Source organism: Cricetulus griseus, chromosome 7, assembly GCF_003668045.3.
Source record: "Cricetulus griseus strain 17A/GY chromosome 7, alternate assembly CriGri-PICRH-1.0, whole genome shotgun sequence".
In the NCBI taxonomy this organism is placed as follows: Eukaryota; Metazoa; Chordata; class Mammalia; order Rodentia; family Cricetidae; genus Cricetulus; species Cricetulus griseus.
Genome location: NC_048600.1, coordinates 60,532,155 through 60,551,440, shown reverse-complemented (window position 1 = coordinate 60,551,440; position 19,286 = coordinate 60,532,155). Strand labels below are relative to the sequence as shown.

General features: G+C 39.8%; 1 protein-coding gene across 1 annotated transcript in view; it reads right to left on the bottom strand.

Annotated features, from left to right (window-relative positions):
* Nucleotides 1-17,045, bottom strand: part of Sox30 (SRY-box transcription factor 30) — a 37,268-nt gene extending 20,223 nt beyond the window's left edge. The window contains 5 exon segments of the mRNA XM_027424845.2: nt 3,674-4,166; nt 12,527-12,706; nt 13,984-14,223; nt 16,023-16,992; nt 16,995-17,045. Coding sequence (XP_027280646.1) covers nt 3,674-4,166; nt 12,527-12,706; nt 13,984-14,223; nt 16,023-16,992; nt 16,995-17,045 — 1,934 coding nt within the window.
* Between the last annotated feature and the right edge of the window lie 2,241 nt (nt 17,046-19,286).

The following is a 19,286-nucleotide window of genomic DNA, read 5'->3' as shown; positions in this document are numbered from 1 at the left end:
ATAACTGGATGCTGGCATGTAGAAGACTGCAGATAGATCCATATCTATCCCCATGAACAAAACTTAAGTCCAAATGGATCAAAGACCTCAATGTAAATCCAACTCTGTTCTTCCCCCAACTTTACCTTCCTGATCCCACCTGGTCTCCTCCTTCCTCCCCTTTCCCCCTTCCGCTCTCTCCTACCACCCTCTCCCCTCCCCCATGCTCCCAATTTACTCAGGAGATCTTGTCTATTTCCCCTTCTGGGGGGCAGGGGTTCATGTATGTCTCTCTTAGGGTCCTCCTTGTTTCCTACCTTCTCTGGGGTTGTGGATTGTAGGTGAACTGAACCACTTAGAAGAGAAAGTGGGAGGTACCCTTGAACCCATTGGCATTGGCAAAGACCATTTCCTGAACATAACACCAGTAGCATAGACACTGAGATCCACAACTAATAAATGGGATCTCCTGAAACTGAGAAGCTTCTATAAGGCAAAGGACACAGACAACAAGACAAAACATTAGCCCACAGAATGGGGAAAGATCTTTACCAACCCCACATCTGACAGAGGGCTAATCTCCAAAATATACAAAGAACTCAAGAAACTAGACACCAAAACACCAAATAATCCAGTTTAAAAATGGGGTACAGATCTAAATAGAGAATTCTCAACAGAGGAATCTCAAATGGCGGAAAGGCACTTAAGAAATTGTTCAACATCCTTAGCCATCAGGGAAATGTAAATCAAAACAACTCTGAGATACCATCTCACATCTGTCAGAATGGCTAAGATCAAAAACACTAATGAAAGCTTATGCTGGAGAGGATGTGGAGTAAGGGTAACACTCCCCCATTGCTGGTGGGAGTGCAAACTTGTACAGCCACTGTGGAAATCAGTATGGCAGTTTCTCAGTAAATTGGGAATTGTTTTACATCAAGACCCAGCAATAACACTCTTGGACATATACCCAAAGGATGCACACTCATACCACAAGGCCATTTGTTCAACTATGTTCATAGAAGCATTATTTGCAATAGCCATAACATGGAAATAACCTAGATGCCCCTCAATCAAAGAATGGATAAGGAAAATGTGGTACATCCACACAATGGAGTACTACTCAGTGGTAAAAGAATGAAACCTTGAAATTCACAGGCAAATGGAACTAAAAGAAATCATCCTGAATGAGGCATCCCAGACACAGAAAGACAAATATAATATATACTCACTCACTCATATGTGGATATCAGACATAAAGCAAAGGATAATCACCTACAATCCACAACCCCAGAGAAGGTAGGAAACAAGGAGGACCCTAAGAGAGACATACATGAACCCCTGCCCCCCAGAAGGGGAAATAGACAAGATCTCCTGAGTAAATTGGGAGCATGGGGGAGGGGAGAGGGTGGTAGGAGAGAGCGGAAGGGGGAAAGGGGAGGAAGGAGGAGACCAGGTGGGATCAGGAAGGTAAAGTTGGGGGAAGAACAGAGAGGGAGAACAAGGAAAGTGATACCTTGATAGAAGGAGCCATTTATGGAGTTAATGAGAAACCTGGCAGTAGGGAAATTTTCAGGAATCCATAAAGATGACCCCAACTAAGAATGTAAGCAATAGTGGAGAGGGTACCTTAAATGCCCTTTCCCTATAATAAGACTGATGACTACCTTAAATGCCATCATAGAGCCTTTCATCCAGTAGCTGATGGAAGCAGAAGCAGAGATCCACAGCAAGTACTGGGCTGAACTCATTGAGTCCAGTTGTTGAGAGGGAGGAGTGATAAAATGAACAAAGACCATGTTGGGGAAACCCACAGAAACAGTTGGCCTGAGCAACTGGGAGCTCACTGATTCCAAATTGATAGCTGAGAAACTGTGTAAGACTGAACTAGCCCCCCTGAATGTGGGTGTCAGCTGGGGGCTTGGGAAATCTATGGGGCTGGGGCAGTGGAATCAGTATTTATCCCTAGTGCATGAACTGGTGTTCTGGAGCCCATTCCCTTTGGAGGGATACCTTGCTTAGCCTAGATACAGTCAAATGATGTGACAGAATTTTATGATTCCCCATAGGAGGCCTCACCCTCTATGAGGTGTGGATAGGAGGTGAGATGGGGAGATGGTGGGGGCAGTGGAAAGATGGGAGGGAGGGAACTAGGATTGTTAAGTAAAATAAGATTGTTCTAAAATGCCTAACCAATTTAATTTTTGTTAAAACATATAATAAACAATAAACACACAAAATATTTGCTTTTCAGATACCCACCATTACAATAATTGTATTGAAGCAATTAGGGGGAAATATTCCTTATGAAAACCCATTATCAATTTAGAGGCAAGGAAAACTAAAAGGAAACCAGTTAACTTTGCCATTTACACATACTAGATTTTTCTAGTTAAGGAAGCATAATTAGATAACCAATTCCCTGAGGAAACTTGTCATCAGATACATATGGACAAAAGTCAGAAAATAATTACAAAGGATTTTAAGTATGAAATTATAAATCTCGATTTCCTTTTTGAAAAAAAGTCAATTATCTTGATATTTACATTTGATATACTGCTTTGGCATTCCAAAATCCAATCAAATTGAAGCTTAGGAAGTACAATATTATTATGTACCCACTTCATTTACTATTGCTGATTAGAGGCATAGTTCAGTATTATAAGTGCTTGTTTTCAAAAGCCTTCTTATAAAATGCTCTTTAAAGTATCAGAGAATGTGTACATTAATAATCAAATCCTATAAACCTTGTCATGGCAAGAAAGTCTAACTTCCTATTAGTTAATCTATGTAACAGTAAGATTGGTATCACACATTTTAATATTTCAATCAACCTTAACTGTGTCTGTATACTTAACAGCAACAGAGAAGTAGAGGATATTTGCAAAGTGAAGTTTCAATTTGCTTTCCCATGATATTTCCCTATGAAAACCAATTTCATTACTGGTAATTTATATGGGAACGTCTCTGGTTTAGTAATGGGCACAGAGAGGAAGTGTAACTTTAAACTACTCATACCACCTCTCTTGAAAACCTTCCCTTTTCCACCTTTATTATTCAAAATGTGGTCCTTAAGTAAACAGAACTGACATCCCTTGGGAGCCTATTAGAAATGCAGAATTGCAAGCATGCTAAGGCTATTCTTGTACCGGACACCTAACAGTGTCTGCATTTTAACAAGATGCCACACAAATCGTTTTGGTGAAACACAGCTTCAATAAAGGGATCATGGGGCTGGCTACTCATAACTGCTACTCATAACTGTTTCCTATGAAAACACATTTGGCAATACTGAAACCATATTCTCATATGGAAAGAGCTGGCTGGAGTGGAGAAACAGCTGCCCCAATAGATGGCAATGCATTCTCTCTAGCTCTAGCTCCCTGGGTCCTCATGTGGCCCCTTCATCCCTTTATGTGGAACTGTTTGGTTCTTAGCCTCCACAGCTGAAAAGAAGCCTGATTGAGGAAGACAAGTTTTCAGAAAAGAAAAGCCTCACTCCAGGCACTCAGAAGGCAGTGGCAGGTGGATCTCTTGAGTTCACTGTCTATAGAGCAAGTTCTAGGACAGCCAGGGCTACCCAGAGAAACCCAGCCTTATAAAACCAAGGGGGGAGGGAGAGAAAGAAATGTGTTCCAAAATACTAACATATTAGGAGTATTTTTAGGCAAGAGGTAGAAAACTGTTCGTTTACCTTGACGGGAAGTAATGAGGTCCAGGCAGGAAGTAAGGGTGATGAAACGAGAATCGTGGTGGTGTCCCAAACAATGTGGCTGGATGGCCAAGGGGCGGGGGCTGATAGACGTGAGAGTGTGGAATGGGAGTAGCTGGAGGAATTGGAGTGCTTCTGGGACACGTGGAAACGCTGGCATATTCCTTGGGAGGCTGGATAGGTGAGGTTGCAAATCTGGCATGGGCAGTACTTGCACCAGCTGGAATTCTGCTGGAGCTCTCCAGAGAGACTGGAGTAGGTCTCTTCACAGAGCGACTGGTTCCCGAAGGAAGCCTATGAACGTCAGTTTGGGAAGGCCCAGTAAAGCGCTGAGGTGGGAGTGCTGGGCGGGGCGTCAGACTTGGAGGCGGGACGGCCACCGGGCCAGTGCTGGAGACGCTGGGCTGGAAAAGTGTGATGGGGCTTGGGCGCTGGACTGCAGGTGTGGGGAGCTGGATAGCAGGTGAGGCTTCACCTTCAGAAATAAAAATAGCAGAAGTTAACCATTAATAAGATCACTACTGGTATCCACCACCCTGTGAACTGGAACTTTGAAGGAGTGGTCACTATCTACCTTCACCTAGTAGTGGTATCATATCAAACCACTCTCTCCTTTATTTACAAGTAATCTGACAATTTTGAAGTCATTGTATTTTCTTGTGAATTTACATTTTCCTCTTTTCCAACTAGCCTTTGAGTGTCATAAGAAGAGAGATCTTTTATTTTATTCACTACTGTATCCCCATGCTCAGCTTCTGCCTAGCACAAAAGAGGCAAGTCCTCAACTTGGAGAGGTAAATAAATGATTAACATTTCTATTAATAATTTAGAAGAATATATATATTAAAATGGTGAAATAACAATTATCATTTAAGGAATAATCTTCTAGGAATACAAGATAAGATACATGGGTAGTAGGAGAATCTAGATATTCAATTCATAGTATTTAGGTTTTCATCAGCCTGAAATATACTTATTTTATTTTCATATAACTAGAAATTTCAGGGTATCACTGTGGGCATTTTCTTTCATTTTGCATACTTCTCTACATTAAAAATTGTGGCACTTTTTAGTTGAAAAAAATTAGCAAGAAAATCATTTCACTTTACTTCATTCAAAGTGACTAAAGCTGGAAATCTCCAAAAAAGAATATAATTTATCCTGGGTTAGCCATTGTGACAGTCTTGGAAACAATACTGGCAGGACATGATTGGTAAGGACAGAATTCTTAAAGGTAAGTAAAAGAGTCATGTGATTTATTCTTCCACTCCCAAAGAAGACAGTACTGCTGCCTGAGATGCTGTTTTCCAAAACAACACATAGACTAAATTGAACTAAGCATTCATGACAAAATACAAATAGAAGCCTTTGGAATACCCAGTGTATTCCAATTGGCTAGGTAACTGTTAACAAGATCACAGTCCAAGTACAGACACTGAAGTTAGAAATGTCTCTCAGAGGCCCAAAATGCAGACCTTTCAACTTTATCCAGATAATACCTCTCTCTTTTTTCTGACCCAATGAAGTACAGGAGAAGGTTATAAAAGAAGCTGTCCTCATCTTGTTAGCCCAGACTGGCCTCAGGCTCCCAATCATCCTGCCTCACACTGCTGCATGCTAGGATAACAGACATGTATCACCATGCCAAGTATTTTTATTCATGTTTGTATTACCAGGATCTAGCCAAGAATCTGATTTAAAAAAACAGTTAAGAGGGGATTGGAGACATGGCTCAGTGATTAAGTGTACTTGCTTTGCAATCATGAGGACCTGAATTCAGATCTCAACATTCTCATAATAAGCTAGGGGGTCCCTCAGGCACCTGTTAACTCTAGTTTCAAGGATTCAACCACTTCTTCTGGCCTCTGTACACAGGCATGCAAGCAAAGGCACATATCTGTACCCACATACAAGTGCACATACACTCATATATACGCCCACACCAATCCTTAAAGTTTATTTGACTGAAGGAAAAACAATTAAACTAAGCTGATAGTGCTTCTACACTGATCTGCTATAAGGAGACAAAGTACCCTGCAACAATCACGTGGCCAGGAAAATGTGTAAAATCTCTCAAATTTTTATTTCTTGAATTATTACCATACTCAATAAATTAATAGTCTACCTCTGATGTTGAGTTCTTTTTCTTATCCCCTGCGTAAGCACTCAGTTATCAGAAAAAAATAAGTTACAAGAACTGTACAGAACTATTGATCAAGTTTCAGTCATTGAAAGGGAACATATTTTTCCCAATGCTCTTTCTACCTAAGACAGTTCTAAGAGATGGAAATGAGGCCTGGGGTGATATTCATGCTTTCATTTAATGACAAAAAAAGTAACATTTATCAACAACTATATTTTGTTACACAGTTATCCAGAAATACAGTATCTTTAAATGTCAAGGTTCAGGTTGGTAAGGAGGAGGTTAAAAGTGTATAACCTTTAATAAGCACTGATATGGAAGACTGAGAAAAAGTTCAGAGCTCTAATAACTAACAGTTGTTAAGGTATAGTAGATGCCAACCACGGGAAACCAGCCAATAATGTGACTTCTAGGACACAGCAAGACTACAATGTCCTAGCCTCTCTTGCAAGGGCTATGTAATACATACAATATAAGCAATTTCCATCACTGGTATAATGAATGCACTCACATGTGGTCCTCCATTTTCTTACTGCCTTGTACAGGTTCAAATGTATGAATACAGTGCCCCTGGAGGCCACGTTTTAATGATGTCAGAGCTACAGGAGAAAAAAAGCCTTCATCCGTTAACTATCTTTTGAAAGAGATTTATTTACCAACCAGAAACATCCCTATGTGAGTAAAACATAAGCTTGCTGTAAAAATAGCCAGAACTGTCCAATTATTACATGAAGTAGAGAGCAGTTTTAGATACATAAGGACAAAAGAGGAAAAATTCAAAACCCAAATAACCAATTCAAGTATTAAAAAAAAAAAAAACCAGTACAGCCATAAATAATTCCTGCGTGTCTCCTATCACCCAGTCCCAAAGAGGAAGAAACCACTCACTGCAGGTGGCACACAATTGGAGGATGCCACCAGACTTCTGTTGCATGATTGGAATGAACAGTGAGGCATTAGCACATGGCAGAGACTGAGGCCAGACCACTTTTTTCTATTTTCTTTTAAAGTAGCTTTATAGAGTTAATAAAGGAGGATCAGCATGTAGCTTGGGGTAAAGAGAAGAGAGGTGGGGAGACTGAGAATTGGAAAGGATATATGGGCCATTGTTAGAAAAGTGGTGTTTAAAGAAGACAAAGAGGTAATAAAGAGGTCAAGAAGACAAGATGGAACCATGTGAGTGTCCTCCCTGCCTCCTCATGAGAACTTACAATGAAGAACCAAGCTACTTTTCTTTATTGCTGGTTTTAATAAAGTAGATGTTTATTAACTGTTATTTGACAATTTCACACATTTTAATGCATTCACTGCACTCTCATGCTCCAATCTTTTTCATGTCCTTTCCACACCTGTGAACCTTCCCTGACAAACCCCCTTCTCCATATTCATGTCCTTTTGTTTTGTGGCCCATTGAGTTTAACCAGGGTCACCTGTGTGTCCATGGGACCATCCATTTGAGCCTGGTGGGCTCACCAGTACACAACCAGAATCTATCACTAGCCCAATGGCTCAGGTGGGAGGCCTTAAGAGTATGGAGCCCCTCCCATCCATGCCTGTTGACAACCACAACCACAGCTACTACAGGTTCAAGGTCAAAATGGTTTGTTCTGCCTTAAATTATAGAACTTTTAAAGGACATTTGGGGGCAGATCTGAGTTTCTAATAGACATAACATCTTCTTAGAATGGATCTTAAGGCCAAGACAGATAGACCTGCTGACTTTTGGATTAGAACAGTACTAGAGTCATGGACATTTTCTTCCCTCCTGTTTTATTTAAGTAAGAAGTATAAACTGGATGTGGTGGCACATGCCTTAATCCCAGAGGTAGAGGCAGGCGAATCTCTGTGAATTTGAGGCCAGTCTGGTTTACAAAGTGAGTTCCAGGACAGCCAGGACTGTTTCAGGTCATAAATGTAAGTAAAACATTTAGAGAAAGTATATGTGTTCTGGAGAGTAAAAGACTATCAACTAAGTGATTATATAATCAATAAAACTGATCTTAGGCTGGACAAATAAAATATTAAAAACTCAATAATGAAAAATGCATCTGTGTCAAGTAGACATTTAACAGTAAGTAAAACAAATGTATATTCTACAGAAGTTCCAAAGCTTGTATATAAATGTGAATGCTTATATAAAATGAGGATTCTGGCAGAAGTGGCCCCTAAGCCATTTGTTAATATACCTGAAGAGGATTCTGGACAATCATGCCATAAGCACTTTTCAAAACTAGAAGGAGAAGAGCTTATTGTGTGACATTTAACATGAGACGGAGTAAGCAATGTAATGTAAAAATAAAAAATCAAGAAGCTGCTGTAGTTTGATCAAGGGAACAGAATGCTTACGGTTATCTGTATCTATTTTCTCTACATTATGAAATCTTTGACAAGAGGGTCTATGGAAACATAACATTTGTCCCTAACACAACATGGCCCATAGCAGGTGCTAGATAAAAATTAGGCAGTAGAGAGGTCAGATAGGCAACCTTGAAACTACGGTACTGAATTCACTCAGCAGATAGTGGAGATGGATTCATGGGCAAAAAATCCTGAGTATATATTCAATTTTCAAGTATTTTACTATCTTAATGAGATGAAGTAGGTTCAGTGCAAAAGGTTGCTTATTAGAACAAGTAGGCTTGGTAAACCACACAGGAACATGAAGCAAGCTTGACTGAGCATCAAATAAAAGGAAAGATTACTAGAAAATCCATGAATTTTGTATGAAATATTTAGTAATGCATTTCTAAATCACTAATTGAATAATGCAATTTTATTCACTTTTTATCACAAATGTTGTTTAGGGCAGGATAACTAAAGTAAAAAATTCATAGTTAAGTGGTTGTTTATGTGACAACAAAGAAGAAAAAGCATACTCCTAAATCATAAAGCTTGTTAAGCTAACTAGTCAAATTAAGAGAAACCTATTAAAATCTTGTGTGAAAAAAGTAGTCTACATGTTTAAAGTTGGTGCAAATAAAAATTAGACTGTTGGAGGATGGAGAGATGGCTTAGCAGTTAAAAACATTTAACTACTCTCATAGAGGACCCAAGTTTGACTCTTAGCATCCACATCAAGTGCCTCACAACCTTAACTCAAGATCCAGAAGAATGTGGCCACACAGACACAGAAGACAAACAAACACACACACACACACACACACACACACACACACACACACACACACACACACACCTTCCTTTTTTAAATCAGGCATTTAGAAGGAAACTAAATTAACAAAAACCAAATGACTATAAGGCAACACTACCTGACTTGATAAATTCTTTACCAGAAAGAACAAAATCATTGAAACTGCTCATACCAGTGGTTTTCAACCTTCCTAACACTGCAACCCTGTAATACAATTCCTCATGTTGTGGTGACACCCAATCATAAAATTATTTCATTGCTATTTCATAACTAATTTTGCTACTGTTATGAATTTTAAATATTTGATATGAAACCCTTTTGACTTCCCTAAGGAGTCATGATCCACAGGTTGAAAACTGCTGGCTTAGCAGTAATCGTTTTAAGAGGCAACTGAAGAGACAGTGGAGATAACACAATCCTTCCTACTAAATATCTTAGGACTCCAGAACCCTAATTTTCACAGAAGGAAGTTTGAGAATCCTACGTCAATACACTATAATGGGAAGTTTACAAACTGACAAATAAAAAGACATCCCAAGTTCCATTATCATAATTATTGTAAATAAACTCAAAGCATAAGATATTAGATAATGCAGATAGAAATAGCTTCTGCCAGAACAATTTTGCTAAATCTGTATCATTTCTGTGACGGTTAACTTTTAATATCAACTTCATACAACCTAGAATCACTTGGGAAGAGTCTGAATGAGGGATTTTATACATTGAGTTGGCCTGTAGGTATGTCTGTAGGAGACTGTATTAATTGATATGGGATTTCGAGTGGTACCATTCCCTAGGCAGGAGGTCCTGTTAAGAATAGAGAAATGGAGCTTAACACAAGCAAGCAAGACAGTAAGCAACATACATTCATTTAGTCTCTCTGATGTTAATGGTGGATGTGATGTTTTAAATTCCTGCTCCTTTACTTTCCTGAGATGAACTAAACTTGCAACTCTGAGTTAAAATAAACCCTTTCTCCCCCCTAAGGATATTTTATCACAGCAACAGAAACAAAACAAGAACAACTTCTAGTTATTCAAATGATGACCTGGAGCACACTAGTTTAGTGAGTCTACTTTCTGTACCTAAAAAGTTGGTCATCTATAGAGTATCATACATGTACAAAAATTACCAGAAAAAAGAATTATTTCTGTAAAAGAAAAATCGTGCCTCATTACCTTCATCTTTCCTCCACAAAAATACACGTTTAAAATACATGTTTAAAATAAAAAACTACCATGATTTTATATTTAGCACATGAAACTAGTTGAGAGAAACAAAGCAGAAAGGTACTAAAATCACTGCCTGCAAAGATTTAACTATGGTTCTTTTGTTTGTTTTTTCAAAACAGAGTTTCTCTGTGTTTTGAAACCTGACTATCCTGGAACTAGTTTTATAGACCAGGCTGTCCTCAAACTCACAGGAACTGAGTTCTGCCTTTCAAGTTCTTGGACTAAAGGCATGTGCACTACCATGCCTGGCCAATAACTATGGTTCCTTAAGGGACTTATTGATAGTCTATTCATTAACTTTAATAATTTTATGTATGCTTTAGGTTGTGAAATTTCCAAACTTCCTAGTTACACTATCACTTCTAAGTAATATTATACCAACCTGATGAGAATAATTTAACCTATCTCAAAATTGCAAAACTGAACAGCATGGTAGCAAATAAATATCACCATGAATGATACTTATCTAAAAACCATTTTTAAATTATCTGTACAAAATGTTTCTGCTTATCATTTGAGACCCAGGAAATGAATCTTTACTCTCGCTGACCCTCACAAGAAATACATGGTACTGCAAACAATTTTTAAAAGTAGCCAACAAAGACTCATTATCATGCTTTTGTTTACTGTTGTATTATGTTTCTGAACTGCTTCCTATAATTCTGTTTACCATACTTAAATAACAAAATCAGGATGCACAAATCTTCCCAATATCACAAAAAAAACATTTTTAGTCTTCTTCTATCCCACATCTTTGCACAGAGGATAAAAGTAATTTGCTGTGTAAAAGTTCAACTGCTTCAAATAAGAACATTGATGAATCTGTTCCTGGGAAACATGAGCACTTAAAAATGAACAAAATAGGGGCTGGAGAGATAGCTCAGAGGTTAAGAGCACTTGACTGTTCTTCCAGAGGACCTGAGTTCAATTCCCAGCAACCACATGGTGTCTCATAACCATCTATAATGAGATCTGGCGCCCTCTTCAGGCGCCAGAAAGAACATTGTATACGGAAATAAAATCTTTTTTAAAAAAATGAACAAAATAGATGCAATTAAAGTCTTATGGGAGGGCAACAAAAAAAACCCATGTACTGAAATAAAAAAATAATACCTAACAATGCAAAAACCAAAGATACAGGGAAGCACAGTTTGAAATACTAAGAGTGCCTGACTTTATTGCAAAATTGAGGCTACAAACCAACTTTCTGCATCTTTTACCTGAATAGAGATATCTTAAGTACAGCTTTATTACTTCCAATGGCTAAAATAACAAAATTTAAAAGACACTGAAAATTAGTGCTGGAGAGACAGCCCAGCAGCTAAGAGTACTTGTTGCTCTTGCAGAGGACCCAAGTTCAGTTCCCAATGCCCAACAGCAGCTTACAACCAATTCCCAATGCCAAAGTACAATTCCAGACACAGGGGATCTGGCACCTTCTTCTGATTGGCACCAGACACACAGACACAGACACAGACACAGACACAGACACACACACACACACACACACACACACACACACACACACAGACACACACACACACACACACACACACACACACTGTGTACTTAACATATATGAAAACAAAACACTGGTATACATAAAATAAAAATCTTTAATTAAAAACAGTGATAATGTAATTTTTCAATTTCCAAGATCTATCCATCTCTACCTCATAAGGCAGCATTATCATTAGGAGAATCCAGGCAGGCAGAAACTAGGAAGAGCAGCTTTAAGAAAAGCCATAGCAATAATGAGTGGATAACACTTTAAGAGACAATTATAAAAGTTCTGGGGGAACAAGCCACTAAGATAACAGGCAGTTAAGATTTGAGAGTGTCAACTTAGCATTCCTATTATCCATAGACCAGACTGTAAGGAACATGAACCAATCAAGTATTTAGAGAAAACAGATAGCTTCCATTGCTTTTCTGGAACAGCAAGAGAATGGTCTTCAATAGATTAGTATCCTTACTAATGTCCACAACAAGATGCCTCATAAGCCATTATTAGCAAAGGATCTTTTGATTCTGTAAGTAAAACACATCCTTATTTCCTATTGAGTTACAACAGTCATTTCCTTTATTATCTGACTAATATATGGGGGCTCATGCTGACTTGCTTGAAAAAAATCAGCTGTCCACATTGAGCTGCTCTTGCTCCTTCTCTCATTTAATGTTTTTGATTTCTCTCTTAATTGTATTCCTTTCCTATTGCTTTAAACTCTAAGTTTAATAGAAACCAAATTTCAACTTAAGAGGTAAAATTCTGATGTATATATTTACAAATTACAACAGGATCAACTCACCAACTGGATGAGTGATGGTGTTCTGAAGGCCGGGGATTACCACAGAGTAGGTAGGTGAGCGATAAGGATAAATTGTTGTAGGATTTGTAGAGATAATATTCTGTGTGGTACCAGAAAATACATTGGATACACTTAGAGGGAAGCGTTTTCGCTTCCCTGGACGAGGCTGATAAACCCAACCTAAACAAAAAGATAGAGACTTTTTAATGTGAATACATAGACTCTGGCCTTTTCATATTAAAAATACAAGACACCTTAAAAGTTTTATAAAATGGGTTGTCTAAAAGTATATTTTCCAGCTCCATGATGCTAGTTCTGTGAACAAATCCTCTATGGTTCATTTTAACATCCACATAGCTTATTTTGTTAATTTTGTAACCCATACTAGAGAGGAATGTCAAAATGTCTTATATTCAGGGAGAGTGGCTTTGTGGTAGAATCTACACCAGTCATTGAGTTTGAAACCCAAGCCCTTTCTTCTACTGAAGAAAAATACCCTATAAGATACTATTTATCTCCTCCTCTTTCCTCACTCTGTAAGATACAAATGTCGGTAGCTTACAATGTAACAGTAACTAATAACCAGTCACTATTTTTATGCATGGTCTAGGAAATCACTTTCTAAGACTTGGCACCTACTAAAACTATAAACACCTTAATTTCCTTCAAAGTCAGAAGTGTGATGCTGTCATATGAACAAATCACTGGTTCCATCCATTTGATAACTCAGAAACTTGCCTCCTAAAATATTTCTGCTTACATTTCAGAAAAAATTCTTAGTCAAGCAGTGGTGGTGCATTCCTTTAATCCCAGCACTTGGGAGGTAGATTCAGGCAGATCTCTGTGAGTTTGCACTCTACAGAATGAGTTGACATATATATATATATATATATATATATATATATATATTTTCCCATTATGCACAGTTATATAAGCCACAAAAAATGCATAGTTCCCAATCTTTATCTCAATGCCTGAAGAGGAGGAATCACTCATTTCAAACTGTATCATGACAGGAATAAATCCATCAATCAAAATACCAGACTATGTTCTGATAACAATTTAACATTAAAATGGAACAGGATATTAACTCCTCCATTTTAATTATCTTTTAAATGTGAGTTATGTTTTTTCTGTTGCCATGATTATTAAATATGTCTAGTATACTAAAAAATAGAACCATGGAAATTTATATAGTATGTACCTATATGTATTTAATCAAACCTATAGTCAAATCATTTCTCTCCTGATTTACATTAGTTGGCAAATGTGTGATCAGATATTTCACAACTGTTTTCTACTTAAGAAAATGTATGCTAAGTATTAATTCAATCATTATAATGTTAGCCATTATTTTCTTTCTCACACATAGATAAGGAAATCTCAACCTAACTTAATCTTTACCTAAATAAATTTAAAAGAAATTGGAAAGAGCCTTTGTTCATTTCATTGATTACCAGGAAATTCCTCTCTGTGCTTTTCTTTAATCTTTTGTGCTTCATCATAATAGGGTTTCTTTTGTTCTTCACTAAGTTTGTTCCACTCTAAACCAAGCTGGACACTGATTTCTGCATTGTTGGCGGCTGGGTTAGCTTTGGCTAGTGCTGGTCGGTGGATTCTTGCCCAAACCATAAATGCATTCATAGGTCGCTTCACATGACCATTTCTGTCCTTACTGAAGGGAGTATCAGGTATTCCTATATGACAAAAATTAAGAGACTAAGTTAATGTGCCACGTATGCAATTTTAGACTGAAGTGTACCTTCATCTATACTTAACATTTTAAGTACCAGAAAACATACACTACAATACAGTCAAAATATTGCTAGTATTCCAAAATTCCTTATAGTCCCTGAACTCAGCATTCTAAATTGTAGCTTAGAGTGACTCCTAGAAAGTATAATATTGCTAAAGATACTGTTCATTAACTAGAGACTCAATGGATGGCTACTTATTTCTATGAGCTTCATTAATACCTCTAATAGTAATTAACATTTAGTTTATTTCCCACTAAAATTAGTCTATCATTGAGGACAGGAACTATGACTCATTCATAACTATGCACCTAGCACTACATAGATCTTACTTAAGTATTTGAAGGAAGTCATTTACAAAAGCAGCTGTAATGTCCTTCAAAGCAAACGATTTATGCTAACACAGTTTTTCACTATGAAGGTAAAGTTTCTGTCACAGTGAATCATTAAAACTAGTCTCATATTCTGGGAGAAAAATAACACAAGTGACCCTGAGTCACAGTACCAGTTAAAAATTCCTATAAAGGAAATTCACTAAATTTATATACCTATGCAGTTCATCAAAGTACTATCTATGGCCAGGTGGTAGTGGTGCATGCCTTTAATCCCAGCACTTAGAAGACAGAGGCAGGCGGAACTCTATGAGTTTGAGGCCAGCCTAAGTTTACAGGATGAGTTCCAGAACAGCCAGGGATACATAGAAAAACCCTGTCTCAAAAAAAAAAAAAAAAAAAAAAAAAAGCACTATCTATGAACTTCGAACATTAGTTCATTTTAGGGTTACTTGGTATGTAAAAATGTTTTAGATGTGCAAAGATGTTTAGAAGAATGCTGTATATGTAGCTCAGTTGGTAGAATGTTTGCCTAGTATGCATAAAGCCCTGGGTTCAGTTCCCAAACCCATATAAAAACCAGGTGTAGTTAAGTGGTATGTGTACACAAGGGCTTGGGAGCATGTGTGTACATGCACACACAAAATAAATAGGAAAAAGGATATTATGGATATTGGATTTGGATAGTAAAAGGTAAAAAGCAAAGGAGTAGGGTGGGTAGAATCAGCACTGAAAGTAAAAAAAACACAATAAATATAAAAGCTCATGAAAATATGAAGAATGATATGACTTTCTGACATTTTGTGACAGTGTTTTGTATGAACTAATCCTAAGAACGTGCTAATTATATGCTTGAAAATACTGGAAAGTAGTATTTAGTTGTAGTCACTACTATTTCAAGTATATCACTCCTTTTAAAAACAATTTAGCTTATTACTTTTACTAATATTTGCAGAAAGCCTTTACTTTTAGAATGCTACACTGCTATATTTGAATGTTTTCTCCAGGAGAAGACTTACTGCTCATTTTAAAGTTAACATCTATAATCAGTATAAACAGCTATCATCATTTTTCCTGAAACATTGGTTTTATCAGGAAATTTGAAATGTTACTTCTGTATAAGCTGGGGGGTCTGTATTATCTAACAAGGCATTCTGTTATGTCTATTATCTAACTCAGTTTATCTCAGTTTAAAAATCTCACGGTTTTTAAAAATTGTGGAAATCCTTCACACTTAATTGTATATTTACTAATATGCAGGCAAATCAATCAGAAAGGATCCCTGTGTGGGCCAAGAATCAGTACCGTGATTCTATTTTCTGAGCTTCGGCTCCTGAACTGCTGCTAGTATGTCTGCTATGGACAACTCTGACACAACTGTGAAAGCCAGGTTCCCTTGCGTTCTAATACCTGCATCTGAGGGAAGCACGGTGAGGGGGACATCTTTGGTTTCAATTTTTACAGAAGGCTCCAGTAAGGACTGCATTTTGATAGGCACTGGTGTCAGGGGGACCTTGGACAACCGTATCAGCTCAGAGGGCGCAGGCCCCTGAAATTGGATACGCGCCCCAGGAGGGACCGTGTGGAGAGTCAAAGGGAACCTTAGGTCTTGCTGGTGCGGCCCAAAAGCACTGGGCGGCTGAGCCAGTACAGCATCCTTGCTGCCATGGACCAGGCCATTGGACGCGGCCTCTGCGCCCAGCCTGCAGTCGTCCCTGAGTCGGTCTGGCTCCTCGGTCTTGATGACTCCTTCTCCGATGGCCAGCAGGTTCCTGCCTTCCCCGCCTTTCAGCGCATCCCTCGAGGCCTCCTCTGCCTCCAGTTTGGCTTTCTTCTCATCCCCTCGGCGCCCGTCAAGGGTCTTCCCGGTGCCATCCAACTTGGCGGACCTGGAGGCTCTAGGGCCGACCTCGGTGGTCCTCCGAGATCCCACCGACAGGTCCAAGCCCGCCCCCAGCTCCTGTTTCTCGGCCTTGACGAGCAGCGTCCTGGGCTGCATGGGCCGCAGCTCCGGCCTGCAAGGGCCTCCGTCGGCTGCAGACTGCGGCGGTGGCGGCAACAGCAGCAGCTCCGGCCTCAGCTGCAGCAGGCGCGCCTGCGCGGACGACGCGGCGGCGGCGGCACCCTCGTCTGGAGCCTGAGGTAACAGTGGCCCGGGTGGCAGCAGCAGCACCTGCTCCGGCTTCACTTGCAGCAGACGCCGCGTCCCAGCCTGCGCACCTGCCGCCGCGGCCTCCCCGCACGATGAGGCCACTGCGGCGATGGCGGCCGCGGCCTGGCCCGGCGGCGACTGAGAACGCTCGGCGGCCGCGGCCCGGAAGGTGGCGGCCTCGACGGACTGCGCGGGCGGAGCGGGGCGCAACGGGCGCGGTGGGGTGGGCGCCGCGGCGGTTGGCGCGGCGGCGGCGGCGGCTCCGGCCTGGCTCTCTCCATGGGGGAGGGGGCGGCCGGCTTGGTCGCGGCCGGGATTATGAGCTCAGCCGTTTGTTGGCGGCCTCCCCCTCCCCCTTTCGGTTAAGACCCTTCCAAGGCCTTGGCTACCCAGAACCCTACGCGCTCCACAGACTCGGGCCTCCGGCTCGCCTCGCCCAATCATAAGCGGCCTGGTGCTTCCGGTCAGCCAATCACAGGCACGCTCCTCGGCTCCTCCCACTCTCCGCTCTAGCTGTGTGCGAGAACACTGGAATCATCCGCCATATCCCGGGCCGAAGCACCTGTTTCCCATTTTCCCCGCCTCTTCACTCTCCCTCTCTTCCGGATTCTCTTCAACCTTGTCCTTGGTTACCTCACCCCACCCCCGCCTAGAGCGCGACAATGGCGTTGCCCAGGAAACCCTGTGGTTCCACGCCTCTACAAATGACCTCCAGGGACGAAAGCGTTGGCCTTTCTTATGGGCTGGTGAACACTGCCTTGAGTCTTCATTTAGGCCCGAGTGTCATAGGGTCTTTCAGCGATTCTCGGGGGGGATAGTGGGACATCTTGTGGCTTATCACCAACCTCATTAATCGGTCAGATTGGAACAGGTGTTTGACTCAGTAGAACTATTTTGCTAGTTGAATTTTCAATCACCCTACTTCAAAAATGCAACCCAAATTCCTCCACATTTTGAGGTTCTACCCGCCATTATCCTTGTCCAAGCTTCCATCCTTTGCTTCTTCCACATGGATGTTGCAGTTCTCTGTTGTCTTGCTCTTTCTTCACCTTTGTCCCATTACTTCCCAACTGCCAGTAGTTCTAAAAGTACAAGTCTGACCTGTCACATTTCCCCTAAATCTTTCTACTGTTCCCACTGGTCATGAGATAAAAGTCCAAAATTCTTGGCAGAGCCTGGTAAGTTTGGTAGTGGCTTGGGCTCAACCTACAATTCCTCTATGTAGGTTTTGTGCCCCCGCCCCAATGCCATTCTTTTTCACCACAGGGCGTTTTTAGCATGTCGAGCTTTTATGTCTCTGAAACTCCTGCTTGTTTTTCAAACAGGAGCTATGACTCAGCATCCATTCGAATCCCTTTTATGCACTCATACCTGATCACATCCTTTGAAGTGCTTTGTGTGATTATTCTGTTGACTCTTCCAATACATTGTTACCTCCTTTGGGGAAGAACTGCTTATGTCTTGCTCATCATTGACTCCCCAATGCCAACTGTTGAGTAGTCGTTCAACAAATGCTTATTGAAGAGGAAATAAATAAGAACTGTACAGCCTAATAAAACCGTTACAATACTTATACTCAGGGCTCATTCTAAGTTTTTTTTTTTTTCTTTCTGTGTGTGCGTCTTCTTTTAAGTGCGATTGTGCTTGTTTTTCATTAAATATCCCTAAGTAAATGAGAAATTCTCTAAACATTTACGGCATCACTAGACACTTGACTAAATGCTACAGCTCTATCGAGGTAAATGAGCCTATATCAAAGACAATCCAAGACAAATATAATTCTTTCTAACCCTCTTTTGTCAAATGTGCTAAACAGAAGTTTGTACATCTAAGCGTGGAAGAACACATCACACATGGAACTGAGACTCTAAAATGCGCTTAGGATGTTGAGGCAGGAGGGTTGATTGCGCAAGTCTGAGGGGAAGTATGAAGTATATGTCAGTTCCAGTCCAATGACGGCTACAATATGAGATTCTCAAAAAGACCAAGTTTTTTTTTTTTTTAAATACCTCAGCATCTCAAAAATACAGTGCTTAGCTTAAAGAAAACAACAGAATTTAATTGGCACAATTAAAAATACCATGAAGAAATGAAAGGAAGAAAAGAGCATGACAAGTGTTACTGAATTAAAAGCTCCAACCAGTGATGGAAATAAGGTTAAAAGTCTATTTTGTCAGGCTGGAGAGATAGCTCAGGGGTTAAAAGCACTGCTCATTCTTCCAGAGGTCCTGAGTTCAATTCCCAGCAATTACATGGTGACTCCCAACTATCTGTAATGTAGTCTGGTGCTCTTTTCTGGACTATAGGGATACATGCAGGCAAAATACTGTATACATAATAAATAAGTAAATCATTTTAAAAAATAAAAATGTCTACATTGTCGAATGGGGAAATACTTTAACATACAGAAGAGTGAAAATAATTGGAGAGAGGATGTAAAGCAGGGCAAATTTATATTAAACAAATAATGATCACAGGAGATTGGGGAAAGTTATGTTAAAACATTTTAATATAAGAAATGT